We start from the raw sequence: 22389 nt of genomic DNA, 5'->3' as shown, positions 1-22389 counted from the left end.
TATTGATTTGGATTGTCTTAAGTAAAACCTTTATACTTGTTCTATGGTAGAATTTGGAAGAATTTTGGACAAAAATATGCTTCAACATTTGTCTGAACTTTATTTCTAAATGTTTTCTGAGTTTTTTTGTTCATTAACTAGGTACACCTGGGAAAGTTAATATTGTCAAATATTTTAACACTGCCTTTTTTTTATTTTGCAAGCTAAGAAGAGATACCAGTGAACGTAAATAGTGGATGAAAAAAGGAATGTTCTAATTTTTTTGGACATATGGGCCATTGTTTTAAAATTGCCATTTTAGTTTGAATCATCGTAATCAACTTTCCAAAAAACCCTATTATTTAATACTTTAAAAAATTAGAACATAGAAACTCCAGTATGGGTAAATCATGGAAATATTCATTTATTGCTTTATTCTATGTAACATCTAGAAGTAAAGTGAGATAATTTTAGACAGTTGCCTGTGTGTTCATAATCAGATTCTAACTTTAGAATTGGGACATTTTACCTCTCTTTCTTTGGATAGGATCAGTTCTTAAGAGCAGCCCCTGTAACTGGTGGAATGGGAGCCGTTCTGATGAGAAAAATGGGCTGGAGAGAAGGAGAGGGATTAGGAAAAAACAAAGAAGGAAATAAAGAGCCTATTCTAGTTGACTTTAAGACAGACCGAAAAGGTAATTCTTTGACTTTTTTGAAGCTTTATGTAATTTGTTATATTTCATTACTCTGTATTTTTAAATTATAGTAGTATGCTTTTTTAAAGTACAGTAACATTTGAACCTGGTTTTTCGAATTTGTATAGATGTTTGGAAATAGTTGCCATATTTTCAGTTTTATAAGTACCTTTTCAGAATTTGGGGGATGTTTTCTTTATAACTGTAGTTTGACTATATCAGCTTTGTCAGCAGCCTTGAATTTTATTTATTTATTTATTGCAAAATGAGTTTGTATTTCTTGAGTGTAAGGCATCAGCATTATCAATAAACATAACAGACTCTATATATAATGTTTCAAATTTTAGGTTATAGTTATTTGTTTAAAAGCAACAAGGTTATCGTATTCTGAATGATTAGGGCATACTCAGTTATACTAATTTGTTTCCAAGCTTTATTAATGATAATAATAATTTCATTTTTTCTTTTTCTCTCCTTCACCATAAATTTTTTTCTTTCACTGCCCTTATTTTCTTACAGAATTGTTTTAAATACTCCAGGAACTCTGCCATACCACATCATGATTCCTTCAGAAATGTCATTTTTATTATTGCACCTTTTCCCTGATTTCCTGCTTTGTTAAAAGTAGCTTAGGGATGAGTAACAATGAGTACTTTTCCTTGGGTTGGGGCTAGAGATTAGAAGACTATCTTTAATGAACTGATACTGCCTAGTGGGGAAATATCACCATAGCAACATTCTGTTGAATTCAACATCATCAGAATAGTTGCCTATAAGCTTCAGAAAGGGTAGAGCAAGTACAATGGTGCCTTAATAATCAGACTGCATAAAAATTTTTAAATTAAAATTTACTTTCAGCTGAATTATCCTTATTTCATTGGCTCTCTGTGGATATTCCTTCACTGGTCTAGATCATTACAATTTATCTTTGCCCTTCCATAAATTCTTCATAGAGGCTCTTTTCAACCAGTAGCAGACCTTCTCTGAATATTTGGTTTTGTTTTGTTTAGTTTAATTTTTGATATTTTGTGAATAACAATGAAACTTTTGAATTGTCCATCTATTATTCCTCACTGTCTGACTGGTCCACCTTTTCCAGTCAAATTTGTCTTTCATGACTTTGTCAGAGCAAGTCATTCTTGGTAATAGGTTGCTGCTGCCTTTCTGTATCCCAGCATGCATCTTTCCGCTCTTTGTTCACAATGAATATAGAATTAGCTATACAGTCACTGAGGGAATGTTCTTCTTAAGAAGATGGTCTTTTGTAGCAGGGAGTTCCTTGGGACCATTGAAAGTGCCAGTGCACGCACATTGTTCTCCAATTCATTGTCTTGGCAATTCTGCCATCATCCATCTGCAGGGCCTATCAAAAGATGGAGATGATTGAGTAACTCATCAGACTGCCTTTGTGATCAATGCTTGTTTTACAGTTATCTTTGTAGTTGTCAGTGTTTTTTGTATGAACTTAAAAGTATGCATGGGAGATTCCTTGATTTTGCTTTAGTGAATCACATTGATTGTTAAAATTAACAAACTATAAACACAATGGGATCATGTATTCTCTGTCCTTTTTAGTCAGTTGGAGATTGAATATTTGCTCTAACCTAGAAAACCGTCATCAAAAAGCATCTATGGCCCCTTTTCATTACAGCTACCCTGTTCACATGGATAAATGTTTTGATGAAGTAGGCCTATTGGTTATTAGTAAGTTACACTTTTAAGGTAGTATGAGCCAGAGTCTTTTATATTCTCTTGTTTTTTGTTTCCTCATTTGAGGTATCTTAGAAACTTGTTCCTGAATGTCTTTAAGATTGTGATCTGCAGCATAAATTTCCTTGGTATATATTTGATGAAAGCCAGATTTTCATGAGGCACCTTGCTTCATCATCTTTTCATGATGTTACTTGTAATCTTCTATTATTATTTTCTAAAATGTTCTGCATTTGAGCTTATGTTCTGAGTCGTTGTTGTCTTTGACTTCCAAGTCTCTGCTTGGCAAAGAGTTCAAGTCTTTATTGGCTAATGTAGTTTCTGGGCTCTTCACCTCCTTACTGTGGTTTTTTGCCATCTGTTAAATTTCTCCAAGAAGTGGAGATGATGAGTATCTTCACCCATACTCATTTCATATTAGAATTGTAATTGTATATAATGTCTGCTCATTTTTATTGTTCTAAGCTGGTGTTAATTTTGACCTTTTCTTTGATGGTAATGACACAGACAAAAGATTCTGAAATGACTTCTCTGTCTGTCACCAGTTTCCTGTTGAGCTGTAGACATCTGATTTTGTGTGTGTAGTTTTTGTTCTATGCTTACCATGCTCTGTCTTCTGACTCTTTTCTAAAGAAAATATTCAAGTCTATATTCATTTCCTAATTCCAGTCTGTAGTTTTTTTTTGTTTTGTTTTGTTTTGTTTGTTTTTTGCTGTGCTTCTCTGTGCCATCCTTCACAACGAAGTTATTGAGTATCAAGGTATTTGTTGGACTTGATTTAGAGTATCTTTTCAGGTTCCTCACAGAATTTCTCTGCTTCGTGCTTTGCCACAGATGTTGGTCCATAAGCTCACAACTATCTTTATGATAGTTTCCTTGCTTACACTCATTGTGAGCAGTAAAGTGACGTGACTGATCTGATGTCCCATTAAATTACATCTTAATTCCCTTGTGTGTACCAGGGAACTGATTCTGCCAGCTTTGTTTCTCTCTTTGTGGAAAATGGGTGAGCTATCTTTTCTTTTAGCTGCAACTTTTTCCAAGTCTTCTGAATTAATTTAAAATTAAAATGTCTATAAGAGAAATCTGTATCTTACAGACATCTAGCTCTTAGATTCAAAATAATGTGAAGGGAGTAGGGATAAACATTAAAGACCAATCCTCTCATTATACATATGAAGAAACTGAGGACAGAGTAGTTAAGTAATGTACCTTAGTTGGCACACATACAGAAGGGAGTGGAAGAAGTGGGCCTCTGGCTTCAAAACCAGAGCCTTTTCTACTGTACTATGTTGGTTTGGTTCCTTCAGCAGTATATGAATTCATTAGTCTTAGGTACCAAGTGTGCTGATTTAGGAACCCAGAGTCACTTCCATATTATGGTAATATATTGGAGTAGAGAAATGTGACTTACCTATTTAGTTAAAGTTGGCAGAAAATTAGGCTACATTTTGTGTCTAATTGCCTACTTTCAGTAAATGTATCAGTGACTTGGGGTGGCCACTAATTCTGTATGACAGACTTGAACATCAAAATTACTCTCATCTGTAATGGGCTCATATTTATTGAGTCCTTGCTATTTCTCTTTAACTTGAATATGAAATTTAGTGTAGTGATTATTCTCAGAATTAAGTGTAATACATGTCATAGAATCACAGTCTTCAAAATTACACAGTTAACATTTTGCACTGGATCATTCACATACAAATTGATTTTGAACAGAATTATGGAAGGGAATTTACAAATAATCTAGTTAACTTCACCCTACCTAAGCCCTCCAAGTTTTTACAGGCAAGGAAGCTCAATTTAAAATGACTTGACTAAAGTTATACAACTAATGAACCCATATGGAGGATGTTGGTAAATTAGAAAAAGACTATTATTTGGCATAGAAATAAAACTTTCATGTCCATGTGTAATTCATTGAAGCAAAAATCCTTGGGATTTTAGTTGATTTTGGGTTTGTAGAGAACTAAAAAAATTATATTAGGGAAGGGATTTTTGAAAACTCCCAAGGATTATGTGATAAGTTGTCATTGTCCTAAGATGGTTCTGTAAGCAGTGTTTGGCTATTTGGGAAGGAAACCAGGAGAAAAAATACATGTGTAGATTCAGTGTGAAGGATGTAGGTTTGAATCCTAGCTCTTCTGCTTACTTGTGTGATTTTCGTGTAAGTCAACTTAATTTTTCTGGGTCTTAGTTTCCTCATCTCTGATAAAATTAGGTGTTTGGGCTAACCAGTCTTATAAGATGACTTGTAACTCTTTTTGATTACACATTGCTTGGTGAAGATGTTCAGTATGTATACATTGAGGGAATGGTCTGTGGATATTTCCAAGAATGTTATTTTTTTCACTTCTCTTGTTTCTTTCTTTTCCAAAAATACATAGCTAATATAAGTGTTTTAAAGTTCCCAGATATTTATAAATGCTTACTTCTTGGAATTAAACATTTTAAAAAATCATTCCTGAGGTTTCATCAGTTATAGGGAGCTCTGGGTGAGAAGCAGCCTCTATCAGTGTTGATTGGTACCTGCTCTCTACAGTTTAGTCTTAAGAGTAAGCAATGCACTATGCTCTTCTCATCTCCCTATTTGACAGATGAGGGAAGGTTAAGTTTTGTGGTGTTAATAGCACTTTTTGTATAGGGTAGGATTTTATTTAGCAAGTAAAGCTAATAGTTTAGTTCTTGTCTTGAAAACTATTATTTAACAAATGTTGATTTTTTTAAAAAGACATTTAGCTGGTATTCTCAGATTTTTTTTGGTGGTGTACTTCAGTATGCTGTAGTATGAGTAGATTAGTAGAAGGATCATATAGATGAGGCACCTCAGAAATGTCAGATTGAACTGGGAAAACATTATAGGATTGATATTAATCATTATATTAAGGTAACTTGGCATGTGGCTTAAAAGACTTGACAGCCCTACTGCAGATTTGTTTTAATGCAAAAATGTCTGCCACAAATAAATACTTGAGATTTATGGTAGTTTCATGTCTTGTTCAGGTCTTGTTGCCGTGGGGGAGAGAGCACAAAAAAGATCTGGAAACTTCTCTGCTGCGATGAAGGATCTGTCAGGTGAGAGTACGTTGCTTTTAATTTTTTTCTGTTTTCATTAAACTTTCATAATTTATTCATTAAAACTGGTGAAATTAGTTTCTGATCAGTTAACTTTTGGGTCTTAGGTAAACATCCTGTATCTGCATTGATGGAGATTTGTAATAAAAGGAGGTGGCAACCACCTGAATTTCTCTTGGTTCATGATAGTGGCCCTGATCACCGCAAACACTTTCTCTTTAGGGTAAGCATACAATTCTAAGACTCTAAAAATAACAAGGGGGATCTCTTTAATTTATCAGCTTTTTTGTAGTTGTGACTAAATTGGCTTAGATGGGAAAGGGGGGCGGAAGTTATCCTTCATTGGTGATGGTCAGAATTTGGGTGGGGTCGGCACTTGGATTGTAGGTCTTTGATTCCTTGATGTTAGATGCGTTTGAGGCCTCTGAAAGTATGTCATTTTGACATTATTGCTTAAAAGATGAGAGTTTCATAAAAAAGTTTTTAAAAAGGGAGGAAGTGGATATGAGAGTGATCAGCTACTGAACTTTAAATTTGGCATTTATAGATAAGAAACAAGCTTTAAATTTTGAGTCCCCTTTCCAAGTGCTGGCTTGAGATTAATTTGACAGGGTGTTAAGGTATGGGTTTTGCATTTTATAATCTCCTAGATATTAGTGAAAAATACAAAGCTTATAGATATTAAAGTTTGATGCTGTTCTTATTGTATGTTTTTCTTGAATAGGTATTGAGAAATGGAAGCCCTTACCAGCCCAATTGTATGTTTTTCTTGAATAGGTATTGATAAATGGAAGCGCTTACCAGCCCAGCTTTGCCAGCCCTAATAAGAAGCATGCTAAAGCCACAGCAGCTACTGTGGTTCTTCAAGCAATGGGCCTTGTACCAAAGGACCTCATGGCTAATGCCACTTGCTTCAGGAGTGCCTCACGTAGATAGAGATTGAGGTTTTATATTAATCATTTCGGATAATTTTACTCTGCATCAGAAATGTATTTCTTCTTTAATGTTGTAAATAATTTGGCAACTTAGACATTGTGTAAAAAGCAATCTGTACAAACATCTCCAAGCTTTGGTTTTGTACCATGAAAATTGTATTTAACCATACAGGGTTTTGGTATGTTTATATTGTTTACCTTAGTGATGTATTTGTTTAAGTGGCTTAACATCAAAACAATTGTTTGAAGGCATCAGTAATCCTAAGTGTGGAATGTTAAATAACGCTTTTATACTGTATTTTGTACTATGATGTAATTCTTTCCCCTTATGGCTAGGCTGCTGTAACACTTGCCTATAATCAGTGAAGGGCTGTGCACCTTAGACTATTTCATGAAGGTTCTGCTGGACAGATATTGGGCCAGTGTTATTGGATAATCGGAGTTCTGTTCCACAGGGCTAATGCTACCATTTTTCCCTTTAAATTTTATTAGGGTTAACAAATATGGTATGCTGTGTTACAGTCAGCTTTATGTCCTGTGTTCTAAAATAAAGGATATTAAGCCAGACTGATGCCATAAGAAGGAAGAAGTCCAAAATGAAGACCCACTAGAATTCCAATGCAGACGCCAAGAAAATTTAATGGCATTGAGTTGTGATGTAGTTTTACTTTAATGTGCATTTTGAATTTCAGCTACAACTAGATAGACTCAAGATGATAATGCAAATGCTGTAACCAACTTATCTAATAAAATCAGCACCAGGCCACTATTTTGTTGACTGCAAAAATAAGTTCATGTTAATTTAGGGTCTAATAGAAAATTTCATTTCATATGTGCATTATAGTGGTACTCACATGCTGTCTTTAAACTTTATTTTACAAAATGCTTAAGGCCCAAATACAAACTTCTGGAATAAATGTGGTGTTTTTCTTCTTTCAGCTGCAGTAACAGATTACACTATCACTTGATACCCACTGAAGGGAAAATAACTTTATTTTATAAAAACATACACATTAACCACACTTTACATAAACTATACTAAAATGCTGCTTTAACTATATGAAATTTATCTCACAAGCAGATATTTTAGCATAACCTACAGAAAAATTCCTAAATTTTCTAGGATAAAAATAGCAATGTAGGAACCAGTTGAGTATCTATAATCCTCATCAAAATCCATTATGAGGTAGTTTCTCAGAATGTTATTACATCAAAGTAAGCTTTCTACAATCTATCATGGCCAAACAAAACATTCTTCTCATTCATTTGGAGGTATGATCAGACTAGGAAGTGAAGTGTCTCATTTTCTCCCGACGTGTTATATTAAAGACGTTACCTTACTACACAAACCTATTGCAAGATTTGGATATTGTTCCTTTCTTACAAACCCTGAGACAAGCACTTTCAAACAGAGAGATATGTTTAGATTGCTTAATTTTGGGAAGATGTTTCTTAAAAGTTGGCAGTTAATCTCATTCCACTTGTTTCAAGACTTCCAATTACAAGCATAATTATCCATTTCCATGAATCGTAAAGATGATTTTCCTAGTATTGGTAACTGGGTAAGTTGACTTAGAGTTTTAAGATGCAGTCCACAATTTGTAAGCTCCTTTTCAAGGACTTCCTGTAAAAATTCACATGTTTATTTAAAAAAATACATTTGCTTTGGCTACTACAGAAATTTTAAATTAGGAACTCTTCCTAAAAACACATATTTAGAACAGCATAATCATGCTGGGCATCAAAGGTTTCATAAAAAATTTAAAGGTTTTGTGAATGTTAACCTATACAATCAGTTTCTGAAAAGCTCAAATCAGGCTCAAGAAATACAGCCTTTTGGAAGCAAGCATCCTATGAACCATTAATAACTTTTCTAGTCTAGACATTTTGAAGGTATAGGATATTTTTAAAAAATTAAATGTAGTAGGATTCTGGGAATTCAAGTGAATAAAGCAACAAGAAAAGCCAACAAGCTAAAGGGTCAGCAGGCATTGTTTTTAACATTCATTATACTTAACATATTCTCTAGTCTCAATAATCACAAATGGACAAGGGACAATTCTAGGTGACTAATATTCAATTAGTCACAAGTTGGCATTCTGTGCCATTCCTTAATTCCCCAAGCCAGCTTCACAATTTCACTTTGTAACTTTTTCAGTTTGGAATAATGGAGTTCCTTAATAATCAGATAGTCTACTTGCCTTGTTTGATATTTTTTCCATTTGAGTACATGTGTTAAATATAGATGTTGGTTCATGAGTATATAATCCTGCAGAAAAAGATCCTTTTTGTGCAGATTTCAGCAGCATAGTCAATGAATGCAGAGAATGAGGCATGATAGGGCCTGTAATCTCCAAACTAAATTGATCTTTATAACCAGTATAAACTGGTGTTTTCACATTTACTGTTCGTGCCTGGGTACAGGTTGAAGAAAAAGAAAATGATGACAATGTTATAAAATTCAAGATAATGCCTTTCCTTTTTTTTTTTAAACGTACAATCACATATTAGCCTTTTCTTTTATAATGTTCCTCTAACACTGAAGAAGAAAAAGCAAGTATAGTTCTATGTTTTACTGGACATTGACTGATTTAAGTAAAACGTGAGCATCTCTTTTAAACAAACCCCCTCTTCTCCACCTCCCACAAGAGATGGAATGAAGTCAATGATTGAGTTTTTTTGTCTTAAAAGTTTCTACAAAGTTTCCTTGATTAAACTTTACAGATAAGAAATGAAGAGCAAAAATGAAATTAATTTTCCTAAAGTGACTGACAATGTGGTAACACTTCCATTAGTTAAAAGTATTTTACAGGAGAATTATCAACCCTCTTCAGAACAGGACTTATATAAAGTATGTTTGTGAGAAATTCCTCAAAAACATCAGATGAAAGATTACAAAAACCCAAAAAGTAAAGGACTGTAATAACAGAAAACAGAATACTTTCAGCTCAGCCAGAATGCAGGCATGGGGTTAGTAAAGGTCTTTTTGCTTTTTTTTTTTTTTACCTTGAGCATTTGCATTGTGGCACCTCGGAAAGCTATTGGAGACAATAGTGTCGGTGGAAGTCCTGCCTGAGGACCTGAGGTGGCAACTAAACTCTTGCAATTTATCAAGAAGTTTAGCAACGTAAAGGTGTTGATTCCTTTTACCAGTACAATAGACTCAGGCCTATGATCCACTTGCACCTCATTTTTCTCTTTACGACTAATATCATCAGTCAAGGAAACTTAAAATATTTTAAACATCAATGCCAAGAAACCATTGACTTAACTCTTCCATTAGAAATAAAGATCTGCTTCGTAATCCTCTACTACTAGCAGGCAATATGCTAGACATTGGGGCCATAAAGAGAAAAACTGTGGTGGAAAGAAGAGACATGCAATCAGTAAGTTTCTACTGCATGCTAGGCACTAAGGAAACGTGGACAAAGAATGGAACAAGGCAATAACGGGGATAATTGGGAAGGTGGTGCTTGAAGGAGGGAGATGGGGAGGGGGAGAGAGAGAGAGGGGGAGGGAGGGAGAGAGGGGGAGAGGGGGAGGGAAGGGGAGAGGGGGAGGGAGGGAGAGAGGGAGAGAGAGGGAGGGAGAGGGGGAGAGAGAGAGGGAGAGGGGGAGGGAAGGGGAGAGGGGGAGGGAAGGGGAGAGGGAGAGAGAGAGAGGGAGGGGGAGGAGAGAGAGAGGGAGAGGGGGAGAGAGAGAGAGAGGGAGAGGGGAGAGAGAGAGAGAGAGGGAGAGGGGGAGAGAGAGAGAGAGAGGGAGAGGGGGAGAGAGAGAGAGAGAGAGAGAGAGAGAGAGAGAGAGAGAGAGAGGAGAGAGAGAGAGAGAGAGAGAGAGAGAGAGAGAGAGAGAGAGGTTTTAGAACATCAAGTAGGTCAGTTTGGCTGGTGTGTATGTAAATGGGCACTAATATGTAGAAAGGAGGGTTGGAGGTGGATTATGAAGATGCTCAACTGGCTTTTGTATTTTATCTAAGAAGCAACAGAAGCTTTTGAAAAGCAGAAGAGTGGCATGAATCTAAGAATATAACTTAAGCAGTATAGAATGGATTAGAGAAAAAAGAATGCATGAAGAAAGACTACTGAGGCTATTACAAGCTTGAGGTGAAGAAAGACTGAACTAGTGTGATTTTGGTCTAGAGTGAAGAAACGGGAAAAGATGGGAGATGGTATGAAGGAATAATTAACAATCTCTGGCAACTGACTGTACATGGAGATTAAGGAAGAGGGAAAATTTCAAGTTTGGAAACCTAGGACTGCGGCAGCCTTACTTGGTAAGTCTGAGATGCCTGTAAGACACTCAGTTCAAAAATGTCCAGTGGCGATGAGGGCCTGGAATTCAGAAGAGAACCAAAGTCTGGATATATAGATCTGAAAATCATCTACATGGAAAGGATAACTGACTCCATGGGAACAAAAGGATCCCTGAAAGGGAAAAGAAAAAAAGTTTTTGTGTATAGCCAGTTATGGGAAATGTATGGATGATGAATGAGTGGGAACAAAGAGAATGAAGTTAAAGAACAGCTAGAGGATCCAAGGTGGGTCCATTTTCAGTCATTCTGATCTATATCATGTCATCAGACACAGATGGTTCCAGAGGACAAAGTGAAGCTGGTGACCTTGCAAGGCCCTCCTGCACTAAAATCCAATTCACTTGCAAGTCTTGGCATCCTCTTCCTGACGTCATGGAAGGACAGACAAACAACAACAACAACAACAACAACAACAACAAAGGATCCAAGAATGGGAGTGTCATGAAAACCCAGAAAAAGTAAAGAATAGGTAGGAAGATATCATATTTAGTGGTGCAAAATGCTGCAATAAGAGGGGGCTTAACAAAGGATCATTAAACTATTAAGAAATTACTGAGGACTTTAATTACTTCTCCACTTATAAATCATTTGCACTAGAAATTAAATAGGACCAAAACATAGATGTTGTTTTTATCAATTTAGTTTAATTAGACTTTCAGTTCAAGGTTCAATAAAGGAGCAGGCCATTTTTCATGGAAACAAATAGTTTTTTTTGTTTGTTTTTGCTAGGCAATGGGGTTAAGTGACTTGCCCAAGGTCACACACTAAGTGTCAAGTGTCTGGTCTGATACTGAACTAGAAATTAACTTAGGTCCTCCTGATTCCAGGGCCAGTGCTCTATCCACAGTGCCACCTAGGTGCCCCATGAATAGGCTTTAAAGCACTACATTTATACTAAAGCAAAAAAAGTTAGTTAATTTCTGAAAAGTTAAGTACCCATCATATGAACAGCAGCAATTAAAAGGATACAGCTTGAGAGAGATGTCTGGTTTTTTAATCTTATCCTGTACACCCATCTCTTCCAGCCAGGAAAAACTTTCCTCTTCATCCTCATCACTAATAAGTTGTTCCCTAGAAATATATCATATTTCGTTTTAGGTTCTTGTTTTATATAACTCACAAAATTCCATAAAATTATAATACTGGATTTATGATTAATGAAAATTATTTTAATTACATACTCTTCTGGTTCTGTCTTACATTCACTCTCTGCTACATGTACACTTGTCTCAGATACTTTTTGTTTCCGTTGACCATTTTGTTTTATTAAAGGCAAAGAAAATTCAATACCTGGGCAAGAAAAACAAGAGTAACAATCAAATTTTATTTCATTTGATTTTTATAAATTTATGTTGCCTTATTCGACTTTAAGGAAACCCTAAACACCTTACATTTCTATGTAATGTGCCACAATGATTTGCATTACAACAGAATTTATCTTCTGCAAGTAAATTATACTTTAAATACAGATTATTATGCACTTAACAGAAAGCCTGGGAAGGTGAGCAGATAATCTTAAAGCTTATAATGCAAACAACAGTTTAAAAAATTAAAAAAGATAAAAAGCCCTCCTAGAAACAGGGCAAATATCTCAATTTACACACATTTTTTAATGAAAACATCAACACAAAGTAAGATACTATTATACGGTGCCTCTGAACCTAATGAAAAAAAGTACATTTACCTTCATTTTTCATAGCTTCTCTTAAACCTCTGGTTGTGGGTGACAAGACAGCTGTAACTATATCATTTCCTCCTAGCCCTGCTGCACGAAACAGCACAGTAAATTGATAGGTACAAACATAGAAATAGGGACAAAGTTTTGTTTTCAGTAGATTATACAGAGAAGTGAAGCTGATGGACCTATGAATGAAAGAAACAATTTTTACTTTGAAATTTTAAAATGACAAAAACCCCAATGTTTATTTTAAACCATCCAGTTAAAAACTTAAAACCATTTCAAAGTTTGTGAGCTTTTGCAATCTACCCATGTTACCAAAAATGATAAATATCTTCTATTTTAATTACTAGACTGAAAGTCAATCCCAGCTTAAAGAACCTTAAGTTCAACAAACATTTATTAGACATTTTAAGGGATAAAAAAAAGTTTGAAATAGCTGCTGAAATAAAGAAGGTACCTAAGGAAAAGTCATAGTACTTTAGATCTGGGAGGGATCTTCTAGTAGAAGCAATTTTACAGGTGAGGAAATGAAAGCCTGAAACTGTTAGGTGACTTAATGAGACATAAAATCACCTCTGGGATGGAATCACTCATCTTAAAAATATTTCACAGATGCCCATCAATTGGGGAATGGCTGAACAAGCTGTGGCATATGAATGTAATGGGATACTATTGTGCTATAAGAAATGATGATCAAGCACATTTCAGAAAAACCTGAAAAGACTTGTATGGACTGATGCTGAGTGAAGTGAGCAGAACCAGGAGAACATTGTACATAGTGACAGCCACATTGTTCCATGACTAACTTTGATAGACTTAGCTCTTCTCAGCAATGCAAGGATCTAAGACAACTCCAAAAGACTCATGATGGAAAGTGCTATCCACATCCAGAGAAAGAACTATTGAGTCTGAATGCAGATTGAAGCATACTATTTGCTCTTTTTTTTCTGCTGTTTTGTTTCTTCTTTCTTGTAGTTCCTCCTATTGCTTCTAATTCTTCTTTAAAACATGACTAATTTGAAAATATGTTTAATAGGAACGTATATGTAGAACCTATACCAGATTGCACACTGTCTTGGGGAGGGAGGAGGGGAATAAAATTTAAAACTCAAAAGCTTATGGAAGTGAATGCTAAAAACGAAAAATAAATTAATTAAAAAAGATGTAGGAGAAAAGCAAAATAATGAAATGAGAAATACATTAAAAAACATTTCACAGAAAGATAACTGGCTTTCTCTTTATCTAGTTCATCTGTAAATCTTGCTAATGGGAATTTTAGGAAAGAAGTGATTAAATGACTTCAAGTTAGTTAAACAAAGCAACTTAGTCAAGTGATAAAAGAAGTACCCAGCTAATCCCCTCAAATTTTAGCTTGTAGTGCTAGCACTTTTAAAGCCAAACATTTTACCAGTGCTCTAGATGTACAAAAACTGATAGGGTAAGCCAATTTTTTGAGCAGCCCCACTCACCATATGTTAGATGTGCTTTGAAACGGATAAGATATCAACAGAAATGATGAAAATAAGTGGAAAGGGGTCAGCAATACCAGACTTCAAACTATACTTTGAATAATAATTTTCAAAACTATTGGTTAAACTACTAGTTAAAAAATCATAGTCAATCATTTGAAAAGCTTAGGTACAGAACATATAGGAAAAAAGAATATAGTTGCATAGATGCAAACTTTTATGGCAAGGATCACTATATGACCAAAACTTCTAGGAAAACTGGAGAGTAGCTTGTTAGAAATTAGGTCTAGATCAACATCTTACACAAAATAGTATAATCAGCTCCATGGATACACGATTCAGATATCGAAGTTCATATCATAAGTAATTCAGAGGAGCAAAGGAGGAAATATGTATGGTTGGCTCATGCTTAAACTAACTGTTAAATAAATGTTTACTAATTTGAATTCAGGGTATTTTATTTGAATATTATTTATTTGAATATCAGATTCTTAGAGAGGCAGCACAGCATAGTAGAGTACTGGATGTGAGAAGGACTTGGGTTCAAATCCTATTCTGACAGTTATTAGGTATTTGAGCGTAGGCAAGTCACTTAATTGTTGAGTTTTAGTTTTGTAATCTATAATATGGTAAGAATAATACCTATACTATCTACGTCATTTAGCCGTGGGGCTTAAATAAGTTAATGAATGAAAATAAGTTTAAACTTAATTAAATGAAAAACAATTTTCAAACCTTAAAGCACATCATTATTACAAAATTAACCAAAAAATCCATAATGTTGCAATACAGTATTTCACTCCATAATTGTTGCAGAGCTTATGACAAATTTTTGAAAAAAGTGGGGTGCAACCATTATGTGAAGGTTAAAAAATTGTGCCAGTATTACTTGTCTTTTAGTTTCCGAGAGTCTCACAACAACTTTTCAAAGCTGGCTTTCTGCAGCTGTTTCCATGCTGTTCAGCAAACACAATTACTTTCAGCTTGAAGCCCACAGAATAGTTTTTATATTTATCCATAATCAGAAAGAAATGCTTCACATGTTAAGGTATCGCTTTCAGATGAACTGTACAAGTTAGCTAGCATGGGAAGATGCCAAGTCTTACCAGGTTATGTGACTTACTCATGGCAGCTTCCCTGGCTCCAGGGTGTGATGGTTATGTAGTGGCAACAATTATTCAATGAAATACAGTAACTCTTAACCATTAATAAGGTGATTTGGTTATTATATATTTCTATGTGCTAAATACAACAGAATAATAAAAAAGAAGTAATGATTTAATTTAGAATTATTTCACTGATCTTACCATTCACTCATTAAAATTTGTTGTAGGCCCTCATCATTTGACCATGGGCTCATTTTTCCAGCTATTTTTCTGTCAGCCCCAATACGTGGAAAAAGTTGTAACCATGGCAGAAAGGGATGAAGCCAATAAATGAGGCTCTGCTGGAATGCACAGCGAAGCTCAGTGGAGAGTCGTGGATCCTAAAATATGTAAGGATTAGTGCTTGGCTCCTAAATTGTGGTGGAAAATTAAAAACTTTCAACTCCTTTAGGTACGCAGGTTTCACAAAAGGAACATTTTCAAGCCACGCAATTCAATACTTCTCTCCTTGATGATGATGATGATGATTTTACCAAAAGTATTATTTCATTTGTATAAGAAGTTCTGGGTGGGAAACTTCCTCTACCAATCCAAGACTGACAACTTCTCTACAACTTGTTATCTCAGAAAGCTCTCTGTGGTAACAGGATGATAAATAACCTGCGCAGGGCACAAAGCCAGGGTGTCAGAGGCAGAGATTTGGAGCAGTTCTTGATCTTGAGGCCACTGTTCTCCACTCATTACACCACAATGCCCCTATTTCTATTTATAGAAAAACTTCACTAATTTAGAATGTGTGGTTAATTATGAAAGGGATAAGCTGCAGTTTAGCTTTATTTAAACAAACCTTTCCTATTTAATGTGAATTAATACTGAGAAAAATAACAAGAAATATTTAAACCGTACATAAACACAAAGCTTTTAAGCCCCCTTTTACTTACAGGACAAGTGACATGCTAATAGCAGATCATCTGTAGTTAGTGATTTAGCCTGCAAAGGACACTTCTTTTAGGCAACACTGTTAGTCTATTTTGAGTTATTATGTGGCATTATGTTTAGAAAATGCAGTATCAATATTTTCAAATATGCATGATATATACTAATTCAAAAAGGCTAGCCTACAATTAGGAAAAAAAGAATCCAATGCAGTCTAATATATTGCATATTTTGGCATATGATGGTTATAGTATGAATTACATAGCAAAGTCAGTGAAATAATTTATCTGCCTTTGGATTTGATTTATATCCTCAAGTTACCTTTCATTTATTTCCTCAAATTTTTCTTCTCTAATTTTTGCCATTCAACATTTATTTACTAATTCTCTTAAATCATAATGTCTTAATCATTTAATGGTTAATTCCAAAGTAAAAAAAAAAGTTACCTGGCAGAAATATAAGATAAATTGAAGAACTTTCAAATCTTTGTCTTAAAAACAGGGAGAATGACAATTACGGAAGAAAATAATTAGCACATTACCTAGGCAGCTCACAAATGTATGGACATTATACTGACTCATTTTTTCAAAATTAAGTACCTGTATATTCTCAGGTAGATGAACTTCTGTTGCCCTGCAGTGTTGGACAAAGCCTTGAGCTTCTTCCTGAGCTTTCAAATGATCTGCCCAGGTAAAAGACTGGGAAGAGGTAAAAAGAAGGCGAGTTTTAATACTCCAATCCACAGGAAACTCAACACTTTCTGAAGATGGAATATCATATTTGGAGTGCTGTTGATGAGGAGTCTTTCAAAAATAAAGAACACAGAAATTAGAAGAAGAAAAATATTTTAAGTTGAAATATTTCATTAGTTAATTTCAAAATTACCTACACAGTACTATTTAAAGTCTTTTAGCAATCATCGGCTATTCCTATTAAATGCAAAATAAGTACTCCCCCTACTCCCCCTGCCCTACCCCGTGGAATTTCTTGACCTTGAAACCAAAACAAACCACATGCAAAGATAAAATGAGTAGATACCTCTGCAGAGCAATCCACAGAGAGCTGATAAACTAAAAATATCTATCACTTCCATCAACTTGACACCTGCCCTCTCTTTTTTATGTGGTCTAAATTTCTTTCCATTTTCCATTAGTCACACTTCTGCATGATATAACAGAAAAGCATGAGAATAACTGAGAGGTTAGAAAGAAGTACTATTTCCAGAAAACATATTATGGGAAAACTTATATGAACTGATAAGAGTGAAAGAAGCAGAACCTAAAAAGATGATACACAATGACAACAATGTAGAAGTAGCTAAACATGGTATAAAGATAATGACCAATCTTGGTCCCAGAAAAAAAGAAATGCAACTTTGGGGGTAGAGGAATCAGTCTGGACATGTGATTTCATTGGTATAGGGAACTTCCACAATTGACTGTTACCTATAATTTAAAGAATTACCAAGAGCACTGTGAAGCAACAAGCCCATGTCTGGCACAGCTAGTGTGTATCAGAGGCAGGACCTGAATCTAGACATTCTTGACTCTAAGGCCTAGATTCTGTCCACTACACAGTTCTGACAACTAAGTATATATTGAGGGAGAGAACAAAGTGAACTGGAAGGCTCAGGGGAGGCTTCTGGAGATAGTATCAGAGCTCAGCCTTCATAGATAGAGACAGACATTAGGAGGTGGTACAATCTGGCCATGGCAGACATCTTGCGCAAATGCAGAAATCAAAGATCAAGTCTGGGCAATGGAGAGAGAGGTCTAGCAGCATGGCTGGAATATAATGTTCATGAAAAGTAGTAATGTGAAAGAAGGACTGAAAGGTAATTTACAAAATTACCATCTGGTTGGAACCAAATGTTCTATTCTAGAGGCCAAGAGGGCGTCAATGAAGGTTTCTGAGCAGGAGACTGACATGATCAGATCTGGCCATTGGCAGGTGTGTAGAGGAGGCAGTATAGAGAGAAGAAAATTATAGATCTGTAAAAGCAAAATGCTATTAAGAAGCAAAAGTTATTTACATGTATGGCAAAACATTCAACGCCATCTCATAACAATTTAAAAATCATTACCACAGATAATTGCTTAACTGTTGTTTCTGAAAACTCTTGTTTCCAGGTCACATTATTTTCTTGATGAAAATCTAAAAACTGAGAAGAAAAAAGTTTTTAACGTATTGCTTAAACTTGAGTTAAGGCTTAAGTTGCTCTAAGTATCTGCCCACTTTATCATTATTATATTATGGAATCCATAGGCAAATGATCACATATTTATACCAAAAGACAAGTAGTTTACTTGAATTTCAAAATGCAAACATAGCAAAGCACCCCCTATATTCAACCCATTCCAAAGAGATCCTGAAAGCACACATGAGAATGGGTTTCAATTTATTGAAGCCAGTTTCTTTAGCCCCATCTTATTATCTCCAGGCTAGACAGGTATCTTACTTGGAGGTGCTGGCAAAAAATTTGGGGATTAACAAAGTTGGAAGTTTGTAATTTTGTTTGCCAGAGACAAATCTCAAACAATACCCTTGTGCTCTCATCTTTTTATCTACAGCCGGCATTTCGGAGATGGGTAACTCTGGCCATCTTGTCTGGTGCCCAAATGGATCGATTTATTTATCGATCATAAATAAACGGGCATAAAACCTGTTTTACTCATCCCTGATAATTCATGAACATAAGCATCAATCCATGCGGGGATGGATGAGCGTGAAAGGGGGTTTCTTTAAAACTGCTGTGCTCTAACCCCTGCTTACATCACGGTAACAGTTTTCCACCCAAAACTGTCAAATACGCCCAAGAGAAATGGACGTTTGGGGGGCAGCGAGGCTTGGCGGGCAGACCCTGGGCAAGTCAGTGTCATCACCGGTGAAATGGCCTGGGGCGCCTGTCGGGGGGAGGTAAGGAGGGGCGCCCTCCCAGACCCAAACCAAGGGTCACCTTCCCAGGACCCGGCCTGGTGCATGGCCCCGGGGTGGGGGGGCTGTTGCCGCGCAGTGAACAGCGGGGGGAGGAGGGTCACTCACTGGCTCCCCCGTGTCCTGCAGGAAGGTGGCCGGCGGCCACGCAGGGTCGGTGACGGGCTCTGGCCCCACGGCCGGCCGCGGGCTGTTGTCCAAGCGGGCAAACGGGTTTCTCCGGAGGGAAGCAGCGGCGACTCCTCCGCTCCTGCTCCCCGCGGCGGGGAAAGGGCGAAGGCAGAGGCCAGCCGCAAGAGCGGCTCGGCGGGGCCCGAGCTCGGCCAGACCCGCCGGGAAGACGGCGGCTTCTGCTGCAGGGTCGGCAGCGTTTCGGGGCCGTTTCCGCCGGAGTCGCAGTGTTTCTGCAGGCTTCTTGAAGCTTGGCGAGTAACCGGGGACTGTCGCTGACATGGCGGCAAATTTCGGAATCTCCCGCGCCCACGTCCGTTCCGGCCCCACCCGGCCCCCGAGCCAGCGAGCGCGGGAAAGTGCGCCGGCGCCAGACTGACAGCAAGGCGCGGGGCCCGCCCCCACTCCCGCGAGAACTTAACGCCTGACGGCCTGGATTCGCGGCCTCAGCGCCGTACGTCACGAATCTGACGGCCAACCCCTTACCTGGAGCTGTGGACACCATATTACGCGAGTTTTAATCCCGTTCCAGACCCCTCCCGCTGGGACCAGCAGGCACCCTCGTGTCCCCCTCTCTCACTCCGGAAACTGCAGGAGTGTGTCACCCCAGGCTTTCCTTGTACGTTTAAGGAGGCTCCGAAGCAGCGTGTAGCCTGCCTTGGAGGGGCGATTCTGCGCCAGGCTGTCACTATGGCCGAGGGGCTCCGTTACGGCCTCAGGCCTCCGGCTTCTCCCGCACAATCAGGGCCCGGAGGATCAGTGAGAAGGGTCCCTGCCAAATCCCGGGAAGAGAGGCCTGGGCCGGGATAGGAGGGAAGGAGGTGGGTTTTCTCTGCAGGGCCTAGAGTGCTCACTGCCTTTTGTCCTTGTGAAGAATTGGGAAAATTTTGTGATGCCCCATGGAGTACCTAAAACTAGTTAACAGGACTAGCTTTTGAATATATACATAAAAGAAATTGTTGAGAGGGGAACTGATAAGAAAACCCAAAGGGCAACTATAGGAAAATGGTAACATAGGCCCCTTAATTCTGCAGCTTTTCTTGAAGACAGCAGTTTTCTTGGTAATGATTTTGAAAGTACTTAATTGTTTGAAGTACAGTAACAAAATATGCAACTAAAACCACCTTTCAAAATATTCCTTCTAAACACACTGATGGTAGGAAAGTGTCTTAAAAATGTTAAATAACCATCTCAAAATGTATAGAATGTTTGCACAATAATTTACTTTTCAAATACATCATATAGCTTCGAGCTTCTTGTCTTAGCAGGAAATAGTGCTTCAAAACTGGATAACTTGTTTTTTTCTTGCTTGATTTTTCTGAACAATTTCCATGGAAACTCTGGCATCATATGGTGGAACAGGTTCATCCAAAAGAGGTCTAAAGAAAGATGAATTCATTAGAAGTGTCTGATCTGGACACGCAACTAAAAAAGCTAGAAAAAAGAACAAATTTAAAATCCCCAATTAAATACTAAATTAGAAATACTGAAAACCGAAGGAGAGATTAATAAAATTAAAATTAAGAAAACTATTGAACTGATAAATAGAACTAAGGGCTGGTTTTATGAACGGAAAAAAACCAATAAAATAGATAAACCTTTGGTTAATGTAATTAGGAAAAAAGAAGAAAAATTACCCGTATCAAAAATGAAAAAGGTGAATTCACCACCAATGAAGAGGATGTTAAGACACTAATTAGGAACTATTTTGCCCAACTGTATGCCAATAAATTTGACAACCTTAGTGAAATGAATGAATATTTACAAAAATATAAGTTACCCAGATTAACAGAAGAGGAAGTGAAATACTTAAATAACCCCATCTCAGAAAAAGAAATTGAACAAGCCATCAGTGAACTCCCTGGGAAAAAATCTCCAGGGCCAGATGGATTTACAAGCAAATTCTATCAAACATTTAAAGAACAATTAATTCCAATACTATGAAAGAGTCCTACCAAATTCTTTTCATGATACAAATATGGTGCTGATACCTAAACCTCGAAGAGTCAAAACAGAGAAAGAAAATTGTAGACTAATTTCCCTAATGAATATAGATGCAAAAATTTTAAATAAAATATTAGCAAACAGATTATAGCAACTTATCACAAGAATAATACATTATGACCAGGTAGGATTTATACCAGGAATTCAGGGCTGGTTCAATATTAGGAAAACTATCAGCATAACGGATCCTATCAACAACAAAACTAACAGAAACCACATGATCATCTCAATAGATGCAGACAAAGCTTTTAACAAAATACAACACTCATTCCTATTAAAAACACTAGAGAGCATAGGAATAAATGGAGGGTTCCTTAAAACCTACCTAAAACCTTCAACAAGCATCATATGTAATAAATACAGCTAGAAGCATTTCCAATCAGATCAGGGGTGAAACAAGGATGTCCATTATCACCACTGTTATTCAATAAGATACTGGAAATGCTAACTTTAGCAATCAGAAAAGAAAAAGAAATGGAAGGTATTAGAATAGTCAAAGAAGAAACAAAACTATCACTCTTTGCAGATGATGTGATGATATACTATGATGAGAATCCTAGAGAATCAAATAAAATACTACTTGAAATAACTTCAGCAAAGTTGCATGACATAAAATAAACCCACTTAAATCATTGGCATTTCTATATATTACAAACAAAGCCAAACAGCAAGAGATAGAAAGAGAAATTCCATTTAAAGTTACTATAGACATTATAAAATATTTAGGAGTCTATCTGCTGAAATAAACCCAGGAACTATGTGAGCACAATTACAAAACACTTTCCACACAAATAAAGTCAGATCTAAATAATTGGAAAACCATCAGTTACTTATGGGTAGGCTGAGCTAATATAATAAAAATGACAATTCTACCTAAATTAGTTTACTTATTCAGTGTCATACCAATCAAACTACCAAAAATTATTTTATAGAGCTAGAAAAAATAAGATTCATTTGTAAAAACAAAAGGCTCAGAATATCAAGGGAACTAATGAAAAGAAATGCTAGGGAAGATGGCCTACATCTTAAATTGTATTATAAAGCAGCAATCATCAAAACTACTTGGTACTGGCTAAGAAATAGAGTGGTGAATCAGTGGAATAGGTTAGTTACACAAGACACAGTAGTCAATGACTAAAGTAATCTACTGTTTGATAAACCCAATGACCTCAGCTTCTGGGATAAGAACTCACTATTTGACAAAATCTTCTGGGAAATATGGAAAACAGTATGGCAGAAACTAGGCATAGACCAAAATCTTACACCATATACCAAAATAAAGTCAAAATGGGTGCATGATTTAGATATAAAGGCTGATACTATAAGCAAACTAGGAGAGCAAGGAATAGTTTACCTATCAGATTTATGGATAATGGGAG

General features: G+C 36.5%; 3 protein-coding genes across 8 annotated transcripts in view; 1 reads left to right on the top strand and 2 right to left on the bottom strand.

The window, feature by feature from the left end:
- The window catches only part of SON (SON DNA and RNA binding protein), a 35233-nt gene extending 27919 nt beyond the window's left edge, over positions 1–7314 (top strand). Inside the window, 4 exon segments of the mRNA XM_078146544.1 lie at positions 527–674; positions 5391–5462; positions 5570–5685; positions 6240–7314. Of these exon segments, the coding sequence (XP_078002670.1) occupies positions 527–674; positions 5391–5462; positions 5570–5685; positions 6240–6398 (495 nt within the window). The 3' untranslated portion in view covers positions 6399–7314.
- Positions 7315–7372: 58 nt separating this feature from the next.
- Positions 7373–19372, bottom strand: DONSON (DNA replication fork stabilization factor DONSON). Of its 2 annotated transcripts, none has more exons than XM_078146547.1 (10): positions 18944–19372; positions 17985–18062; positions 16501–16704; positions 15167–15345; positions 12394–12572; positions 11891–11999; positions 11679–11780; positions 9404–9602; positions 8595–8811; positions 7373–8017 (listed from the first exon to the last, which is right to left on the bottom strand). In XM_078146547.1, exons 1-10 carry the CDS (start codon positions 19286–19288, stop codon positions 7884–7886), a joined length of 1746 nt encoding a protein of 581 aa, XP_078002673.1. In that variant the 5' UTR covers positions 19289–19372; the 3' UTR covers positions 7373–7883. The 2 variants fall into 2 exon arrangements, with proteins under 2 accessions (XP_078002673.1, XP_078002674.1); XM_078146548.1 differs by having other exon boundaries at positions 16501–16599.
- Positions 19373–20207: 835 nt separating this feature from the next.
- CRYZL1 (crystallin zeta like 1) overlaps positions 20208–22389 on the bottom strand; it is a 68073-nt gene continuing 65891 nt past the window's right edge. For all 5 annotated transcript variants that reach the window (XM_020995924.2, XM_020995922.2, XM_020995925.2 and 2 more), the window contains one exon: positions 20208–20385. In XM_020995924.2, coding sequence (XP_020851583.1) covers positions 20286–20385 — 100 coding nt within the window. In that variant the 3' untranslated portion in view covers positions 20208–20285. The remainder of the gene's footprint in view (positions 20386–22389) is intronic.

Source organism: Phascolarctos cinereus, unplaced genomic scaffold (assembly GCF_003287225.1).
Source record: "Phascolarctos cinereus isolate Bilbo 61053 unplaced genomic scaffold, phaCin_HiC Scaffold_726;HRSCAF=1367, whole genome shotgun sequence".
NCBI classification, from domain to species: Eukaryota; Metazoa; Chordata; class Mammalia; order Diprotodontia; family Phascolarctidae; genus Phascolarctos; species Phascolarctos cinereus.
This window is presented reverse-complemented; position numbering and strand designations above follow the sequence as displayed.

What these genes read in the sequence shown, in the direction of transcription:
- DONSON (XM_078146547.1), bottom strand. Translation starts at nt 19,288, where the DNA reads ATGTCAGCGACAGTCCCCGGTTACTCGCCAAGCTTCAAGAAGCCTGCA. An exon ending in CAGTTAAGCAATTATCTGTG is followed by an intron (nt 16,705 to 17,984) that starts GTAATGATTTTT and finishes TATTTTTGAAAG; the next exon opens with ACTCCTCATCAACAGCACTC. An exon ending in AGAAGCTATGAAAAATGAAG is followed by an intron (nt 12,000 to 12,393) that starts GTAAATGTACTT and finishes TTTCTTGCCCAG; the next exon opens with GTATTGAATTTTCTTTGCCT.